Source organism: Neoarius graeffei, chromosome 17 (genome assembly GCF_027579695.1).
Source record: "Neoarius graeffei isolate fNeoGra1 chromosome 17, fNeoGra1.pri, whole genome shotgun sequence".
Taxonomy (NCBI): domain Eukaryota; kingdom Metazoa; phylum Chordata; class Actinopteri; order Siluriformes; family Ariidae; genus Neoarius; species Neoarius graeffei.
Window position 1 is genome coordinate 25,740,440 of NC_083585.1, and position 19,894 is coordinate 25,760,333.

A 19,894-nucleotide genomic window follows, 5' to 3' on the forward strand; every position below is an offset into this window, starting at 1 on the left:
GTTAATGTTGTAATGACGCCAAAAACAATGAGATAAAATCTCTTGCGATGGTGATCTCATCAAGATGGCAACAGTTACACTTTGGTTAAACAGCAAAAGGAAACATGCAATACTAGTAACAAAACAATGCTAACTGCATAGATTAAAAAAGTGGCTATGAACAGACAACAGCACATATCACGTATCATATTACGGCAAGAACAAGCAGTAGTAACATCCATGACCTTACGCTTAAAGCTCGACAAAGGAAAAACTTGACAGCAAACTAATTAGCATTTGTTACCGGCTACAGTCGGTACTCGGCACGTTAAAAGTGGGTCAACGCTGTAACGACATAACGTTACTGTACAAGCAATGCTTATTTAACGGTAACAAACTTAAGCCCTATATGTTGAAATTCCTATCTTATTCGTTCATTAATTTATCACAGTCTTCCCTCAGTCAACTTCTTCCCTCCTTCTGTGAAAATTCAACGTCTCAGACGCGGACACCAGTGGGCGGGGGATGCGTTTGATTAAGTCTCCTGGTTGGCTGGTGATAGATTGGGGTCATTATAGCACGTTGGAGCGGTTCATGCCAGGCTCGAGCCCAATCCACCACTGATGAGTTGCCCAATAAGACTCCAGAATGTCATCAAAAGACGTATTTTTTTCTCAATAGACGCCGGTGATGTTAAAGCCTATTGGCAGTCACGAGGCAGACTACAAAACCGCAAAACCGCAGGGCATCAAGGCCACTGTGGCCTTACGGCAGATATTTTTTTCCAAGGGCACAAGGCCAAATTGAGAGGGCACGAGGGCCATGGCCCTCGTGGCCCTCGTGAAATTCCTGCCCTGGTGTGGAGGCTTCTGTATCGCCTCCCTAAGGGTAATTCTTTGAACAGCCTATGGTTGGGGTGCAAAATGTCCTTGATGATGCCCTGCGCCCTCTGCAGACATCGTTTCCGATGGATGTCCTCAATGCATTAGGAGCTGGGTGCCAATGTATTGGGTGGTTTTTACCACCTGCTAAATGCAGCTCCCATATGACACTAATACAGTGGATCAGTATGCGCTCGATAGAGCACCAGTAGAAGCTCACCAAGGTCCTTGACTACAGCTGAACTTTCTTTAGCGTTCCCAGAAAGTACAATCTCTGTTGTGCCTTCTTAACAAGATCAAATACATTGGTAGACCAAGAGAGATCCTCTGAGATGTGGACCCCAGGAACTTAAAGCTGGAAACGCACTCCACTCATCGATATAGATGGGGGTGTGTATCTATATGCTGTAGATACAGTATAATAACATTTGTTAGCTAATTTTTGTATCAGGAATCACTCCAGCTATAGTATAGGTATAAACAGCTTCTATTTGCAAATTAGCTAGCTAATAGCAGTTTAGCTAGAAAATAATGACACAACAGTGGTATTTATTTAATCCAAATCTTCCAGCCATAGGGAAAAAAAATGTGTGTCAAAATCATGTATAAACACGAGCGCATATGTTTCTTTTGTATGATTACATATGATTATGTCCCATTTTATTTACAGCAGTAATTGTGCACTATAACATAAGAGTTAAAGCTCCTAGTTATGTTGCATACTGTATGAAAGGCCATATATGAGTGCATGTGAGGGTTTTTTTAATAAGTGGGAAAACTTGCCTCCTTTCTGTTGATGTCTTTCTTACATTTAGAGTAGGCATATCAGGTGAAAATTCAAATTCAATCCAAATTGCTTGAAACTGCTCTCACTGAATTCAGAAATTAATGCAGAACAACATACTTTTTACAGAATTAAAATTCTTAATAATTTTTTTCAAGATATTTACATGGAAATTGGCAGGTACATAGATGGTTGTATACTGAATACAAATGTTGAAAAAAATAGTAAAAACAAATTATGCTAATTAGTATTTAATTATGCTCATTAGGTAAAAACAAAATCAGTACACTCAAAAAAAAAGTAATAAAAGATTATTTCTAATCCCCTGTTTATGCTCTGTAGGTCTTTGTATTTCTAAGTAGAGCCTACTAGTGTTTATATGAAAGAATATAAATGATTATTTCGATTAATATTCACAGCTTTCAAGGCGAACCTCGAAAAAACTGTGCGATCCACATCCAATAAACAATTCACATTAATTGACTTGAAATTGACACTCGCGTTTCTGACTTCTGTTTTTTTTAATCTCATTCCGACCACTAAGATCTCAATATTTTTCATCAAAACAACTACAGTTATATTCTAAAATAGTTATTTATTTACATGAATCAGTTTGATTTGAAAAAATAAGTAGGTAAAGCTATGAAAATACACTACAAAATCTCCCGTGAATCCTAACATCAAAACTAGCAGATGGAAAATTTTGCTGAATATTTTATCAGAAACAGTGAGAGCGAGAGAACATCCCTATAAAAGTTATCTGATTCATATTCATGAGTAATCCAGTCGGAAACCGATCAGAAGAGAGAGAGAGAGAGAGAGAGAGAGCCTGACCACTTTCCTGTGACTCAGAAAGCACCAGCAGTTTCCCGACGTCCTGCGAGCAGAGAGTGAACTCTGTTGTACCAACTTCAACCTGCTGTTACTCCTAAACTACTGAACAGATCTTAACCAGATAATTTTTTTTTGGAAAGCGGAGATTATAAGCTTTTTAATGATGATATACATGATAGAAAATATTCAAGAGTTAAGCAATGACAGATTTGGAAACTTAGATAAGCGTCTGCATGGGCAATTTTCACAGCACGGACAGCAAGCGTCTGATATGCCTATTTAGAGGACATATTGTTTAGCTCGTTTCTTTTCTTTGCTTCATGTATAGTTTCTCTTCTGAACTTTTAAGGTGCAACAGTACAGCACAAAAGAGAAATGAGGAATCCATCAGAAAATGGTGCAGTACCTGTCGTTGTTGGTGCACCACAGTTGCAGTTCAAACAGGGTGTAAATGTAGCTGTTGTGACACTAAACAAGACACATAAGGACTTCCGTTATAGGGGCTTTTAGAATGAACAATTTTATTAATCCTTTTTGAAATACCTCGAAATGTAGGGTTTTATATTTATTATGTCATTTTTACGGGCGGCACGGTGGTGTAGTGGTTAGCGCTGTCGCCTCACAGCAAGAAGGTCCGGGTTCAAGCCCCGTGGCCGGCGAGGGCCTTTCTGTGTGGAGTTTGCATGTTCTCCCCGTGTCCGCGTGGGTTTCCTCCGGGTGCTCCGGTTTCCCCCACAGTCCAATGGCATGCAGGTTAGGTTAACTGGTGACTCTAAATTGACCGTGAGTGTAAACGGTTGTCTGTGTCTATGTGTCAGCCCTGTGATGACCTGGCGACTTGTCCAGGGTGTACCCCGCCTTTCGCCCGTAGTCAGCTGGGATAGGCTCCAGCTTGCCTGCGACCCTGCAGAACAGGATAAAGCGGCTAGAGATGATGAGATGAGATGTCGTTTTTACCAATTTGGCCTTACAGTACATTTAAAGCTGCATTCCAAAAGTAATGTTGCATGTCGCTGTCTTGGAAAAACGCTCAAAGTAGCATGAACGCCTTATACACTAGACTTACATTCAGATAGTCTACTTATTACTTTAGAGTTAATGAAATAGATGATTTACAGTACAATAAATGAGATTATATTTATGGTCTGTACACACACAGAGGAAGCTACTATGTAACATGGCGCATAGACAAATGTACACTCAGTGGCTGTAAAAATAGTTTCCCAGCTGAGAAATCTGTCACCCGCCAGCTGCTGTTGTTGTGATGGCATCAGTGTTTCAGAGTACAACAGATGATCCAATGTGCAAAGGAAAGAAGTTTCTATATTCGTCTTTAATGATATAACTGAGCAGAGTACAACAAATCCAACTGAAGCGTCTCCTTTCAAAGTGACACAGCGAGCAGGTTTCCAGTGTCAGTGCTGTTGTGAGTCTTCATGCTGCTGTTTAAACTAAAGGAACTGCAAGAGCTTTGGTGTCCATCCAAGTGCAGAGGAGCTTAACACGTTCCTAAAATCGTATGGAAATAAGGATTTGGATAATCCCAAGTTAATTAAACAAGTTATTTTTGTTGCTGTTAGTATTGGGAAATGGTTAGATGGTAGGTGCTTTCATGGTAACAATGAAGTGGCTGTTCCTTCATATTCCCCAGTATTATGAGGAAATCTGTAAGAGCCATTCAGTTCTCTGTGGGGCGTCAGGTTGCTGTGTGTAGGTGGCAAGGTCAGCATCGAGCTGAAGCCTATAAACAACATCGTCGTCACCTCGCTGCTCACTTATGTTGTAGCTCAGTCTGGATTGTGTTTCCTCTGCTTGAAAAACAGCATAGTTTCAAGTGCTAAACCTGTCTACTCCATGAATGTGCGATTTATACCTAACCTATCCCTCACTCAGTCTACAGGGTGCTTGAAAAGTCAGGAACCAATGAGTATCCAGTACTGTGCAAAAGTTTTAGGCACATGTAAAGAACTGCTATAGACCAAAAATGGCTGAACAGTAATGAAATGAAATGAAATGTTTCAACATTAAGAAAATACTATAAACAGTAATCAGTAAGCCATAATAAATGAAACAAAGTCAGCATTTGGTGTGAGACGACCCTTTGCTTTAAAAAAAAAAATAGTAGTCTCAGGTACAGTGAGTGCAGTTTTAGAAGGAAATGAGCTGCAAGTTTTAATGAGCATCTTACAGAACCAGCCACAGTTCTTCTGGACACTTTGACTGTCACAGTCGTGTCTTCATTTTGCACCAAAACCCAGCAGCCTTCATTATGTTTTCTTTTTTAATCTGAAAAGTGGGCTCTTACAGAGTTGGACAAAGTACTCAACTTCATTACTTAAGTCAAAGTACAGATCCCGCTGGTCAAATGTTACTCCGATACAAGTGAAAGTTGTCCAGTCAAATTTTTACACAAGTTAAAGTACTGAAGTACTTGCTTTTAAAAATACTTAAGTATTAAAAGTACATTTTCTGTCAACACATTGTTGTATTATTGCCACAACGCTTACAAAACCTAACGCCTCTGAAGCAACCGACTGGATTTACAAAATGAACGTATGCTGTGCATCATGGTGGTTTAACATTAAGCTAGCTAGTAAGTCAGTGAAGCTCCACCTGACATGCTAGCAAACTCTTTTCAAACTCGAAATCATATTGGGTAGCTAACGCTACTAGGAAAGAAATATTTCTACATTCTGTTTATTTGACAAGATTATACTAAAACATTTCTGAAAGGACTTCAGATAAGTTAACGTTATTCATGTTAGTGTAACTCCGTTTTTACATGCTAACTAACTATGTGTTAACGTTATCCGTGGACAAGGCTACGGCAACTTGGCGGGCAAATCCACAGAAAGTCATTTGACTAACCAGACTGCATAGCTATTGCAACATTATCGCTAGCTCTAAAAGCACAGACAACTTCGTTGCAAGCTTTCTCTTGGAATAAAATGTTTACAGACCTCAATATGCTTCTGCAGGTTGGACGGTGAGTTTTTGTAGGCCGTGATGTGGTTCGTTTTAGACAAACAAAGCAAACATTTAAAACGAAACGAACCTTTAATCCTTTCAGAAAACTGAAACACTGGTTCCAGGTATGGCCATAAGTGTGTGCATTCCCCAGAAGAACCGCCTCCTTCCATTCTGCCATCAACTGATCGTGTTAAATAACGCTGCTGAGAAATCACTGAACTTGATTTTGTACAGTCTATGGATGTGATGTGACCGTAGTGATTACTGATCGGCTGTTTCAGTGTCACCTACGAAAAAAACAATCATGTTTTAGAAAAGAAAAGAAAAAAAAGCCCATCCACTTTCAAAGCTGCTTCATAGTAACGAGTAATGAGGACCTTGATAGAAATGTAGTGGAGTGAAAAGTGCGATATTTGTTTTTCAAATGTAGTAAAGTTAAAGTCATAAGTTTCCAAAAAAAAAAACTCAAATAAAGTACAGATACTCAAAAAGTGTACTTAAGTACAGTACTCAAGTAAATGTACTTCGTTACTGTCCACCTCTGCTTTTTTGTAATGTAATATGCTGCTCAGATACAAAGGGTTTTTTTTCCCTGTAACATTTAATTTTGTGCTGGAAAATGAACGTTTGGACTCTAGAATGTTTTTGTACTGACTCGATAATGTAGAAGTCATAAAATAGAAATCTATAGCAAAGTTCGTATGAAAGAAATATAGGGTGCCTAAGACTTGCACAGTACTGTGTTGAGCAAAATTTAAATTACAGTGGCTGAAAAAATGCTTAGAGCGTAATGGTGAACATATACGTAGATCGTATGTTGTAAATAATAAATACAAAATAAAAGATGTATCGTTTTCACTCTCGTTAGTTTGTGAGTTTTTGGACACCCTGTGGATTAAAGGAAACATCGATGTGGATTTTAATCGGCATACAAAAATAAATACATTAATAAATGAATGTCATGAATTAATACATGAACCAATGTCTTTTATGCATTTTACAGAGCTCCAAGGCTGCTCAAGGCGTGGTTGGATTAGATAATCTGGGCAATACAGTGAGTACCACACGTTTGTTGTTGTTGTTGTTGTTTTGTTTTTTTCTCCCCAGTGATGATGTTTTTAGAAACCACATGGCTGTATATCTGAATCTCAATTCTTAAAAAGGGATCATCTGAATTAATAGTAGGGAAGTCAACATCTTAATCTGTTTAATCTGTCATATCTTTTATCTTCTGTTCCAGACAAATTCAGCAGGTCAAAATATTTCGATATCACTTTCACATTCTTTTTCATCCCTCCACTCGAGCTTATTTTTCATGCTATCTCATTGCCTTGGAAATTCAGTTAGGTTGCTTTTGCCAGGCAACAGTAATCAGGCAGTCCAAAAATAAATCATTAGGCCCTTCACATTAAACTAGTCTGAGCTGGTGTTCTCACTGCTCTTCCAGTTTAAACCGAACCTTTTTTTTTTTTTAAAGAGCTTTCTATGATCTTTAATGTGATCGTTTTTAAAGCTCTGTCTTATATCTGTTTTTTGCAGTGCTTTATGAACTCCATCCTTCAGTGTCTTAGCAACACACACAGTTTGCGAGACTATTGTCTACACAACTCCTACCGTCGCGACCTCAACAACAGCAACCGCACAAACACTGCACTGATGGAGGGTAAGAGCACTTACAGGATTTCTGTGTGTTTCTCAAGTTAAAGCACAAGCCCTGTCCATGACCATGCTCACAGCAATCCTCCATCTCTTCCATCACAGAATTTGCCAAGCTCATTCGGACACTGTGGACGTCGTCAACCAGCGACGTCATCATCCCTTCCGAGTTCAAAACACAAATCCAGAGATACGCGCCCAGATTTGTCGGCAACAGGTAAGTTCAAACAGAACCTTAAGCTCTCTGAACGCTAGGAAAGAAACTGCCCTCCACAAGTGTGTTGGTGTACAGTTTCTTAGCCTCTTTGTTAGTTCTTTTACGCAGCCAGTGCTGAAAGAAATACTCTGTGTTCTCCAGCCAACAAGACGCTCAGGAGTTTCTGCGCTTCCTGCTTGATGGCCTGCACAATGAGGTGAACAGGGTTACAGTACGGCCACGTGTCGCCACAGAGGACTTCGACCATTTATCGTAAGTGTGTGCGCATTTGATTTTGACTCGGGCTAATTTATCATCACTGAGTGGCTGGATTTTGCTGAAGCTTGCGTGAGCAGCAAATGGGTCTGAGGTCAAATTCAGAATGGTACTTGGAGCAGAGAAGGTGCAAAACTGTGAGCCCCAAAAAGAAAAATTCAGAGCATATTAGATCCGCCATTTCTTGCTGATGTCCTGAAGCAGGATAGCCTATCGCACGCTGAAGCCTGTTGTTAATCTTGTGGATCATTTTAAGCTCAGCCAGTGGAAGATGTTTTTTTGTTTGTTTTTTTATTTATATATATATATATATATATATATATATATATATATATATATATATATATATATATACACTACCGTTCAAAAGTTTAGGGTCACCCAGACAATTTTGTGTTTTCCATGAAAAGTCACACTTTTATTTCCCACCATAAGTTGTAAAATGAATAGAAAATATAGTCAAGACATTTTTCTGGCCATTTTGAGCATTTAATCGACCCCACAAATGTGATGCTCCAGAAACTCAGGCTACATCCACACGACAACGGCAAGGAGATTTTTTTTTTTAAATATCACGTCCACATGGGCAACGGATCAGTAAAATATCAGGTACATATGGCAACACAACGCTTGCTGAAAACGATGCAATACACATGCCACACCTCTACGTGCGCTGTAAGACGGTCCCATCGGAGACACCAGAACAATAGAAGAAGTAGGACGCATGCGCATAAACCCCTTCTTCTGTAGCATCAGCCACATAAAGTTTTGATTATTAATCAGTAGCGTAAAATAGTATCTATTGTCTAAGACATTTATATTTCATATTAAAACGTCTATGTAAATTAATACATAGAAAGCCTGGCCAGGCGCTGAACGTTCTTCCGCCTTCACTTTAAGAGAAATTCAGGGCGAGCATGAGCCTAGGTTCTTCCCTGTCACTGTCACATGCACACACCTTCTCACTCCCTATCCTATGGATATAGTCCCTTTAAATCACGTGCTCGTTTTTTGAATGGAGACGAGGAAAGAGGAATGAACGGGGGTAGATGGAAGCCGGTACACCAACATTCTGATATCCTCCAGAATTCTTTAATGGTCCGGAATAAATTGAATGCTACACGTTGATGGATTACTTTGTTCTTCTACGCCCTTTTTGAGGAATGTATTGTCGGACTTAAACCAACATCTGAAGAGGTGAGATCGCTCCTTTTTTTTCCCTATTTTTGCTGGCGGGATTGTTTTTGTTTTTGGAAAGCGCATGGGCGGTGCACGGTTTTGGTTATACTGCTTCCGCAGTGTTTGGACTAAAGACTCTGCCCTAAGGGCTATTCTCTCACTCTCTCTCTCTCTCTCTCTCTCTCTCTCTCTCTCTCTCACTTTGCACCATTACACAATAAATATTCACAGTGAAAATATTTTGTAAGCGCGTTTCATGAACCAAGTTATAGGATTTGTTGACAACTCGCATCGAGTTCATTACACTTCTACCCAAGCACTCACAGTCATGTGGTTGTGACGTCATCGTAAACAAATCCGTTCTACTCATCCAGACGACTTCGCAACGGCGCCGTTGCCAGATTTTTCCACTCTGGAACCCGTTCTCAAAAGATTTCGTTTTGGGGCACCCAAAACGCCGGTGCCGTGTGGACGCCAGGCCGAAACGATAAACAATTTTATCAGATTCACCTGAATCCATTGCCGTGTGGACAGGGCCTCAATCTGCTCAAAGGAAGGTCAGTTTTATAGCTTCTCTAAAGAGCTCAACTGTTTTCAGCTGTGCTAACATGATTGTACAAGGGTTTTCTAATCATCCATTAGCCTTCTGAGGCAATGAGCAAACACATTGTACCATTAGAACACTGGAGTGAGAGTTGCTGGAAATGGGCCTCTATACACCTATGGAGATATTGCACCAAAAACCAGACATTTGCAGCTAGAATAGTCATTTACCACATTAGCAATGTATAGAGTGGATTTCTGATTAGTTTAAATATTAGGACAGCAAATGGATAATAATTTTAATTGTAGTTTGAAAACCTACTTGTTTTGCCTGGTTTAGGCCTAGATGTAGATCTGTATTTTCATTTTACACTACTGAATTTTAATTTTAGTCATGATATTATTATTATCCCCCGCCATGAAGTGTGCAGGGGGATATAGGAATGGAGTCCATCCGTCCTTCCGTTTCAATCTGGAAAAGTTTTCTCAGAAACTACATAAGCTCCATCAATGAAACTTTACGTGCTCATACTACTGAAAAAAGCTGCATATTGTTTTATGAAAGTGTCATCGCACTTACGACATCATAAGTCAATATGAAAGCAATGGGCTTCTAAGGGCGTAAGTGTTAAGATGTCTTCATAAAATGCTCGTGGCGGGGGATAGTGATGACCATGTCTTCTTGTGTTTTTCTTAGATTTATACAGAGGTCACAAAAGTACACATTCTTTACTTGATTAGGAGTACAGGTGCTTGTAAAAATACTCTGATAAAAGTAGAAGTACTGATTCAGCTTCTTTACTCAAGTAAAAGTACAGGCTCTGAAATGGATTCAAAGTAAAAATTAAAATGAGCCCTTTGAAGGACGTTTCGACCAGCTGTTTTTGTGCAGAACTAACCGAATCTCATGTAATATTCATATAACAGAACAGAATATCTCATCTCATTATCTCTAGCCGCTTTATCCTGTTCTACAGGGTCACAGGCAAGCTGAAGCCTATCCCAGCTGACTACGGGCGAAAGGCGGGGTACACCCTGGACAAGTCGCCAGGTCATCACAGGGCTGACACATAGACACAGACAACCATTCACACTCACATTCACACCTACGGTCAATTTAGAGTCACCAGTTAACCTAACCTGCATGTCTTTGGACTGTGGGGGAAACCGGAGCACCCGGAGGAAACCCACGCGGACACGGGGAGAACATGCAAACTCCGCACAGAAAGGCCCTCGCTGGCCATGGGACTCGAACCCGGACCTTCTTGCTGTGAGGCGACAGCGCTAACCACTACACCACTGTGCTGCCAGAACAGAATATATATAGGATATTACACGGTGGCACCAGCGCTCGAAACTAACGGTGTCCCGACGTCCCGGGGACCATAAAAAATGTCATCGGGACACAAAATTATCATATCTGGGACAATCCCGGGACAATGGAAAAAAATAGATCTAGAAAAAAAGTTCTACATTAATATTATTTACAAAGCCGTAACACATACGTAGACATTCACCTAATTTGTCAATTTTAATTTTAAAACATTAACTTCGAAAAATACATAGTAGCTACACTTTCGATGCACCTGCATCCGTAGGCTACAGAGCAGCGCATTCTGTTCTAGAATCTTCGGCCGGAGTCCGCATTATATGGACTTGGAATGGAACTGCTACCGCACACGCTGCGCCGACTCTTGCCAGAACAAAAATGCTGAAGTGGTTGAAGCGGACCGACCGCGGGGAAGAAACTGAAAGCCCAGATATAACGTCTCCGGGACCTTCAGGATCCAAAGTGTCATCGCCTGGTCTGCAGGCAACGCTAGCAACTGAATGAACTTAATGAACACTGTTAGACACGTTATAAAATACAACAGGAATGATGTGGATGATATTGACGGAAGATACCGTTCAACAGAATAAGTGAGTTTTCTTGGTGTCTTTCTAGTTCAGAAAGTTTAGTCAGTCAGCTGCACAACTAGGCTCGGACCTGGCACTATGCTGATGTTGCTAACATTTGCACCCACGTTTCGGCAGCGAAAGTTCATAAAATGGATAACGGAAAGTTCATAAAAATGGATAACGGTAATGGATAACGGAAAGTTCATAAAAATGGATAACGATAATGGTGAAAATTATAAGTTGGCCTTATAAGTGCCAACAGATATTCAAGGTATAAGTAGATGAAACGAACATAAAAGGGGTCTTATTTTCAACTAAAGTGTACTGCAGATGTAGGGAGTTGAAACATTTTCTGAATGAGCTAGTTGGCCCCTTTAAATAAACGGGTATCTATTCATACAGTGAGCTCGCCAAAGTTTAATAAACTGAAAATGCAATAACTGTAATTTTGAAGTAGATGATGTATAGGACATGTGTCGCTTGTGTTTTGTGACTTATTATAAAAATGATATAAAGGGTTCAAAATCGCATAGTTACAAATATAATAGTAACTTCATATGATAATATTAACCACTGGTTATTTCAGAGAGGAAAAAAATGGGGACACTATTGCTTCCATTCGGGACAATACAACACAGAATTCGGGACCACTGGGGGACACAAAGAAAAAAAGTTAATTTCGAGCCCTGGGTGGCACAAAGATATGCAGTTTATCTTCGAGTGGTGAATGTATATATCATGAGTGAGTGAAGCAAACGGGTGAAATATTTTTCATCACAAGAAGATAAAGTTCATATCTTTGTGTCACCGTGTAACGTTCTTTATAGTATACAGACACATCCACATACAAAAAATATGCAAGTTAATCAAAAGAATTTTTATTTTGAACCGGTTCACCATATTGACAAACGCGCATCTAGTCAGCAGGAAAACACTGTGAGTGACGTCATCGGAGTGAAATATCAGGAATTATTATAAAAACAGGACACTTTTTCCATGGAATGAAAACATGTAATTTAAAAGTTTAAAGAAAACCTATTCGCATTTGTTTGCCGAATTTGAACACAGCTCACGTTTCGATTCACAGTCATGGTTGCCAGATTGGGTTGGTTTAATCAGTGTTGTCTTTTTTATGGTATTGTCCTATCTATTTAAATTGAAATCAGTCTTGATGTTGGGAAAGTGTGCAGTGATCCAAAATTAACACAAATAATCAATAATTCCCTTCAAATGCATTAAAACTGTAGTAACGAGCCTGATTTGAAAATGTAAGGAGTAGAAAGTACAGATATTTGTGTTAAAGCGATTTACCAGGAAATTTCAAAATTACAGAGTTATGAAATGTCATCATTATACATTAATACAAGATGTTCTAGATGAAAAAAGCGGACTTTAGCGTAAAAGACATGTTAAAGTTGTAATATCAGTCCGTTGAATCATTTCCCCGGGCGCGGCCATACTGGATTAGCCAAATACATGGCTGTATTAGGAGACGAAAACGAGGGTGGCGCTGCGTGACGTAGGATTCCGCATGACAGCATACCGTGTCACACATCAAACGGATGGAAGATAAACAGGTAAATATATTTTTTTAAATGAACAGGCAATAAACTAGCCACTACTTTATTTTGATTCCTTTTCTAATACTGCATTGCCATCATTTTTGTGGAGAAATGCAAAAAATTGACCAAGAAGTCACGCCAGACCATAATATTATACTATAGTCTAGTTGTCACAGCAACATAAGGACTCTCAGGCGCACTCTGGACAGCGCACGCTCTGAACTGACTTGCGTACCGCGAATGATGCACACCTGCACGGAATTAAGGTGCAATCAGCGCACCTGAATAAGGACTCAGAATGCAGACTTACTTTGCGAAGTATTGCGTTGTTGTGACACATTACCAACCCTTGTTTCCTGACTGATTTCCTGGTTTCTGTTTCCTGTTCCTTGTTTTTGACGCTGCTTCTGTCTACAATATGCTGTTTGTGCCTTGCTTGACCTTTTGCCTGTTTTACCGTTCACGATATACTGTATGCCTGCCGATTTGGACTGTTTGCCTGTCTGCACTTTTCTTTATAATAAAGATCTTCTGCACTTACATCCGTCTCCAACCATCCCTGACAGAATACTTCACCCCGCTGATACTAGTATAGCATGCGCTTGTACACCTCCACTGTGCTTGTGGAAAATGGCATCACACACGATGGAGTTATGGCGGCCTCCCTGACAAAAAATAGTCCCGTGTGTTTTCATCACTTTAGCGGTTATATCGTTAAGAACAAATTCAACATGCAGCTTTTTTTTTTTTTATAAAGGACAGACGTAAAGACCGACTTTTAGCTCAATTTGTTGATTTGTGAGATGTTTGCTTTAAAATATAGTGGTTAAAAGTAAAAAGTTGTCAGAAAAATAAATACTCAAGTGAACTACAGATACCTGAAAACTCTTCTTAAGTACAGTAACAAAGTATTTGTACTTCATTACGCCCCACCTCTGGATTTATACCATATTAATTAGTAACAGTAGATTGTTAGATTAATATGCTTCCTTAAACACTTTGATACGGCTTCTATATGTAAAGCACTGTGATGTATTGGATGGAAAACATAAATAAATATTATTATTATTATTACTTTGCGAGGTGGCGGCACGGTGGTGTAGTGGTTAGCACTGTCGCCTCACAGCAAGAAGGTCCTGGGTTCGAGCCCAGCAGCCGGCGAGGGTCTTTCTGTGCAGAGTTTGCATGTTCTCCCCGTGTCCGCGTGGGTTTCCTCCGGGTGCTCCGGTTTCCCCCACAGTCCAAAGACATGCAGGTTAGGTTAACTGGTGACTCTAAATTGACCGTAGGTGTGAGTGTGAATGGTTGTCTGTGTCTATGTGTCAGCCCTGTGATGACCTGGCGACTTGTCCAGAGTGTACCCCGCCTTTCACCCGTAGTCAGCTGGGATAGGCTCCAACTTGCCTGCGACCCTGTAGAACAGGATAAAGCGGCTAGAGATAATGAGATGAGATGAGACTTTGCGAGTTTTTTTTTTTTTTTTTTGTAGAGTGTAAGTGATTAACTCTGGATTTTCTCCTGCAGTGATGATGAGAAAGGGAGAATGATGTGGAACAGATACCTGGCGAGAGAGGACAGTAAAATCGTAGGTATGTCTATAAGACTCCACTCACAGTGTCACACTCAAAGTGTTAGGTGTGTAATAGCAGAGAAATCACCAAGCTCTGCTGTATTACAGTACAAACGCCTTCCTGGTTTACATATATGAGCAAACCTCATTTAAATATTGTATAATAGTTATTATTCTATCCACATTCACTGGATATGAGCAATCGCACACTCTGATTGGCTACTCTACTACTAGGCTATCAGCTTATATACTGTGATTAGAGGAAAAACAAAATGGCAGAGCGTGTTGCTGAACCAACCGAGGATGAAATAAAAACTCTACTCGAAAACAAAACCCTGAAAAATTGTTAACAGGTATTTAAAAGAAAGAGAAATAGCTAAAAGAATATAGTTTTTTTTTCTCTCCAGTATCGCCTGCTCCACACTCCAGCCCAGTTGGTGGCGGTAATGCACCTTTAAGTTGGTCTGCCAACTGGCAAAAAAAAAAACCTGAAGAAGAAGAAACACCAAAAAAAGCAAGAAAATATGGAATACAAGTATTTGATGGGAAGAACGTGTGTTTTTTTAATTTTTCAAGAATTATTATTATTATTATTATTATTATTATTATCACATTTTTCACAGATTGCTTCTGTCATTTCGCCGGTTTGTTGACATTCCAAGCAGAAATTATTTTGTTGGACGTTTTGTATAAAGTTTTTATTTATCGAATTTGCAAAAAATAAAAATGCTATGTTTCTCAAAATCCCGTGAATGTGGAGAGAATAAAACAGTTACTCCACTCACTCAATCTCGTCGTACACGGATTATAGCCAACTCGGTGCTACGCGCCTCACTGGCTATCAGCTCATGTACGACTCGATTTCGTGGAATAACTGCTAAATACTGTACACGTCGTATCTAATACAGGTCTGAGTTTGTATGTGTTCAGATGTGTTCGTAGGGCAGCTGAAGAGCTCTTTGACCTGCACCGAGTGTGGCTATTGTTCCACTGTGTTTGATCCCTTCTGGGATCTTTCCTTACCAATCCCCAAGGTCAGTTCCGCTCAGCAACTCTCTTACACACATACTATTGCTGTGCAGTGTAACGTAACTGCAGTACAGTGAGAGGAAGTAAAGGATGTATGACAGTGTGTATTCCACCCAGAAGGGCTACGGAGAGGTCAGTCTGATGGACTGCATGCGACTCTTCACTAAAGAAGATGTGCTGGACGGAGACGAGAAACCAGTGAGGCTGCTTTGTTTATATCTTGCTTGCTTCTGTTGATATTTTACTTTTTTTTTTCCAGAATAAAGTAATCAGTGTCCCTAAAGATCATGTTTGCCTCTGTCTTCACAGACATGTTACAGATGTAGAGCCAGAAGAAAATGTACAAAGAAGTTCACAATTCAGAAGTTCCCTACAATCTTAGTGCTCCGTATCCTTCTGGCATGACTGTTTTATAATACACACTTTTCATAGTTTTATTTTAAAGGAAGAAATACAGGAAGATTATATGTTTAAAATGATCACGTAGTGGAAATAAATGCTCCAAAATGTGGCATATTTCTGAGTGAAAGCCTTTTCACTCTGATAGCTGGGGCCTGGGAGAGGGAGAGATGAAACATGATATGATATTATTGGTTAATGTTATTTTGTGCTATCTGTGCTTGCATGGTTGCGTAGTTTAGTGGTAAGCAGTCATGATGGAAGATGTTATGTTAAAAAAGGATGTCTTCTAAAAGATTAATACATATGAATTATTCACAATAGGACCAAGGACATTAACAAAGCAGTTTTGATGTCGGGCTGTCTTGAAGGATCATTGAAGGGTTGTCCTGTAACAGATATGTGCTTGACACAGACAAATGAGTCTAGGCATTTTATATATAATTTGAATGAAATATAGAATCTTTGAACTACTGTATTTATATGAATTTCAGAGCAGGCTTGTAGTACTCGAGTCCAGGACTCAGCCTTGAGTCTGACTCGTGCCCTAATTTTAAGGACTCGTGATTCGACTTGGACTTGAGCACTGATGACTCAGACTCGTGCATTAACTGCATTCGGACTCGTAAATTGGAGACTTGGACTCGGATTTTTTCTTTATTTTTTTGTAACATGCCATAATAATTTGGCATAAAATATTTATATCTACATTAATTTTTGTATTAATTTCGTGCAAGAGTGTCACACCTGCGCGCCTTGGCATGTGCACCAGATAGACTCTCGGGTGTGCTCCGGACAGCGCGCGCCAAGCAGACTCTCGCACGCACGCCGTAAACAACTCACACCTGCACAGGATTAAGGTGCAATCAACACATCTATATAAAAACTGTGAAAGCACACTTACTTTGCGAAGTATTGAGTTGCGTTGCTGACACATTACCGAGCCTTATTTCCTTGTTTGGTTTCCTGATCCCTGATTTCCTGTTTCTCGTCTTTGATTCTGCCGAGTCTACGATAGCCTGTTTATGCCTCGCTCGACCTGTTGCCTCTTTCACCGTTTTACGATTTTGCCTGCCGTTCTGGATTGTTTACGTGTCTGCACTTGTATTAATAAACGCACCTTCTGTGCTTACATCCGTCTCCCAACCATCTCTGACAGAATACTTCACACTCCCTGACAAAGAGAAGCACATTCACCTGTTCATACGTCATGTTCAGGAACAAACTAATGTTAATGGCGCTAAAACAGCCATTGGAGTTTTGTTCTCAGACTCGACTCGGATCAATAGTGGACTCGACTTGAAATTTTTTTAATGACTTGGACTTGAACACTGGGGACTCGAGACTGGACTCGGACTCGAGGTTTAGTGACTCGACTACAACACTGATTCAGAGTTTCTTTGTATGTGTTATGTCTCCTTTTTACTTTAATGACAGTGTGCACTCGAGCTGGCATGGACTCAACAAAATCTATCTTATCCATTTTAGATCAAATCCAACGGAGTGTCATCTGAACATGCGCTTCAGTATTCAATAAGAGATTAGGCATGAGGAAAAGCTGACCTTTTGTGCAAAGCAGTTTTAATATATTCAGTATCACAAAGTTCAACAGAGAAATAGAAATGGTACAGAATCTTAAATATTGAATCTTCAAGATATTGAACATTGACTTTCTTTGTTTGAAATATTTCAGAATTCTAAAACCTTCTGTTATTTCCAATTTTATATACAACCCCGATTCCAAAAAAGTTGGGACAAAGTACAAATTGTAAATAAAAACGGAATGCAATAACTTACAAATCTCAAAAACTGGTATTGTATTCACAATAGAACATAGACAACATATCAAATGTCGAAAGTGAGACATTTTGAAATTTCATGCCAAATATTGGCTCATTTGAAATTTCATGACAGCAACACATCTCAAAAAAGTTGGGACAGGGGCAATAAGAGGCTGGAAAAGTTAAAGGTACAAAAAAGGAACAGCTGGAGGACCAAACTGCAACTCATTAGGTCAATTGGCAATAGGTCATTAACATGACTGGGTATAAAAAGAGCATCTTGGAGTGGCAGCGGCTCTCAGAAGTAAAGATGGGAAGAGGATCACCAATCCCCCTAATTCTGCACCGACAAATAGTGGAGCAATATCAGAAAGGAGTTCGACAGTGTAAAATTGCAAAGAGTTTGAACATATCATCATCTACAGTGCATAATATCATCAAAAGATTCAGAGAATCTGGAAGAATCTCTGTGCGTAAGGGTCAAGGCCGGAAAACCATACTGGGTGCCCGTGATCTTCGGGCCCTTAGACGCCACTGCATCACATACAGGCATGCTTCTGTATTGGAAATCACAAAATGGGCTCAGGAATATTTCCAGAGAACATTATCTGTGAACACAATTCACCGTGCCATCCGCCGTTGGCAGCTAAAACTCTATAGTTCAAAGAAGAAGCCGTATCTAAACACGATCCAGAAGCGCAGACGTCTTCTCTGGGCCAAGGCTCATTTAAAATGGACTGTGGCAAAGTGGAAAACTGTTCTGTGGTCAGACGAATCAAAATGTGAAGTTCTTTATGGAAATCAGGGACGCCGTGTCATTCGGACTAAAGAGGAGAAGGTCGACCCGAGTTGTTATGAGCGCTCAGTTCAGAAGCCTGCATCTCTGATGGTATGGGGTTGCATTAGTGTGTGTGGCATGGGCAGCTTACACATCTGGAAAGACACCATCAATGCTGAAAGGTATATCCAGGTTCTAGAGCAACATATGCTCCCATCCAGACGACGTCTCTTTCAGAGAAGACCTTGCATTTTCCAACATGACAATGCCAAACCACATACTGCATCAATTACAGCATCATGGCTGTGTAGAAGAAGGGTCCGGGTACTGAACTGGCCAGCCTGCAGTCCAGATCTTTCACCCATAGAAAACATTTGGCGCGTCATAAAACGGAAGATACGACAAAAAAGACCTAAGACAGTTGAGCAACTAGAATCCTACATTAGACAAGAATGGGTTAACATTCCTATCCCTAAACTTGAGCAGCTTGTCTCCTCAGTCCCCAGATGTTTACAGACTGTTGTAAAGAGAAAAGGGGATGTCTCACAGTGGTAAACATGGCCTTGTCCCAACTTTTTTGAGATGTGGTGTTGTCATGAAATTTAAAATCACCTAATTTCTAGTTTAAACATTTGATATGTCATCTATGTTCTATTCTGAATAAAATATGGAATTTTGAAACTTCCACATCATTGCATTCCGTTTTTATTTACAATTTGTACTTTGTCCCAACTTTTTTGGAATCGGGGTTGTAGTTAAAAAATCCCAGTGCTCTTAGACTGTATATACAGTATACATCGTATCTCCAATTTCACCAAAAACTCAAGATCCACTGAACAATTATTCCATGAAATCGAGTCGTACATGAACTGATAGCTGATGAGACGTGTCGCACCTAGTTGGCTATAAGCCGTATGACGAGATTGAGTGGAATAACTGTTTTATTCTATCCACATTCACGGGATTTTGAGAAACAGAGCATTTTTATTTTTATTTTTTGCAAATTTGATAAATAAAAACTTTATACAAAATGTCAGACAAAATAATTTCCGCTTAGAATGTAAACAAACTGGCGAAATGATAGGAGCAATTTGTGAAAAATGCAATAATAATAATAATTCTTGAAAAATAAAAAAAAAGTTCTTACCATCAAATACTTTCATTCCATATTTTGTTGCTTTTTTTTGTATGTTGGGGGTTTTGTTTACAAGTAGAGCTTTTATTTCGTCCTCTGTTTGTTCAGCAACACGCTCCGCCATTTTGTTTTTCTTTACTCACGGTATACCATATGAGCTGATATCCTAGTAGTAGAGTAGCCAATCAGAGCTCATATCCAGTGAATTTGGATAGAATAATTCCGTTTGTCTCATGTTTATTGACTGACAGCGTGGAAGGGCAAAGTCTTTCCTTGATTCACACTTTCAGATCTGAAGCGTTTCTCAGAAGGTCGAGTCAGATCCAGCAAACTGTCTACTTTTGTCAACTTTCCCATGAAGGACCTGGACCTCAGGGAGTTTGCCTCAGACAGAAGCAGTTAGTTTTGTTACATATTAGACCTACAAAAAAAAATTCATGTAA

General features: G+C 39.7%; 1 protein-coding gene across 7 annotated transcripts in view; it reads left to right on the plus strand.

The window, feature by feature from the left end:
* usp2a (ubiquitin specific peptidase 2a) overlaps positions 1 to 19,894 on the plus strand; it is an 89,564-nt gene that overhangs the window by 64,723 nt on the left and 4,947 nt on the right. For 6 of the 7 annotated variants that reach the window (XM_060943892.1, XM_060943888.1, XM_060943891.1 and 3 more), the window contains 9 exons: positions 6,452 to 6,502; positions 6,988 to 7,111; positions 7,210 to 7,321; positions 7,463 to 7,573; positions 14,284 to 14,348; positions 15,260 to 15,363; positions 15,476 to 15,556; positions 15,668 to 15,746; positions 19,742 to 19,849. In XM_060943892.1, the coding sequence (XP_060799875.1) occupies positions 6,452 to 6,502; positions 6,988 to 7,111; positions 7,210 to 7,321; positions 7,463 to 7,573; positions 14,284 to 14,348; positions 15,260 to 15,363; positions 15,476 to 15,556; positions 15,668 to 15,746; positions 19,742 to 19,849 (835 nt within the window). The remainder of the gene's footprint in view (positions 1 to 6,451; positions 6,503 to 6,987; positions 7,112 to 7,209; positions 7,322 to 7,462; positions 7,574 to 14,283; positions 14,349 to 15,259; positions 15,364 to 15,475; positions 15,557 to 15,667; positions 15,747 to 19,741; positions 19,850 to 19,894) is intronic. The other variant, XM_060943893.1, reaches the window with a different exon arrangement.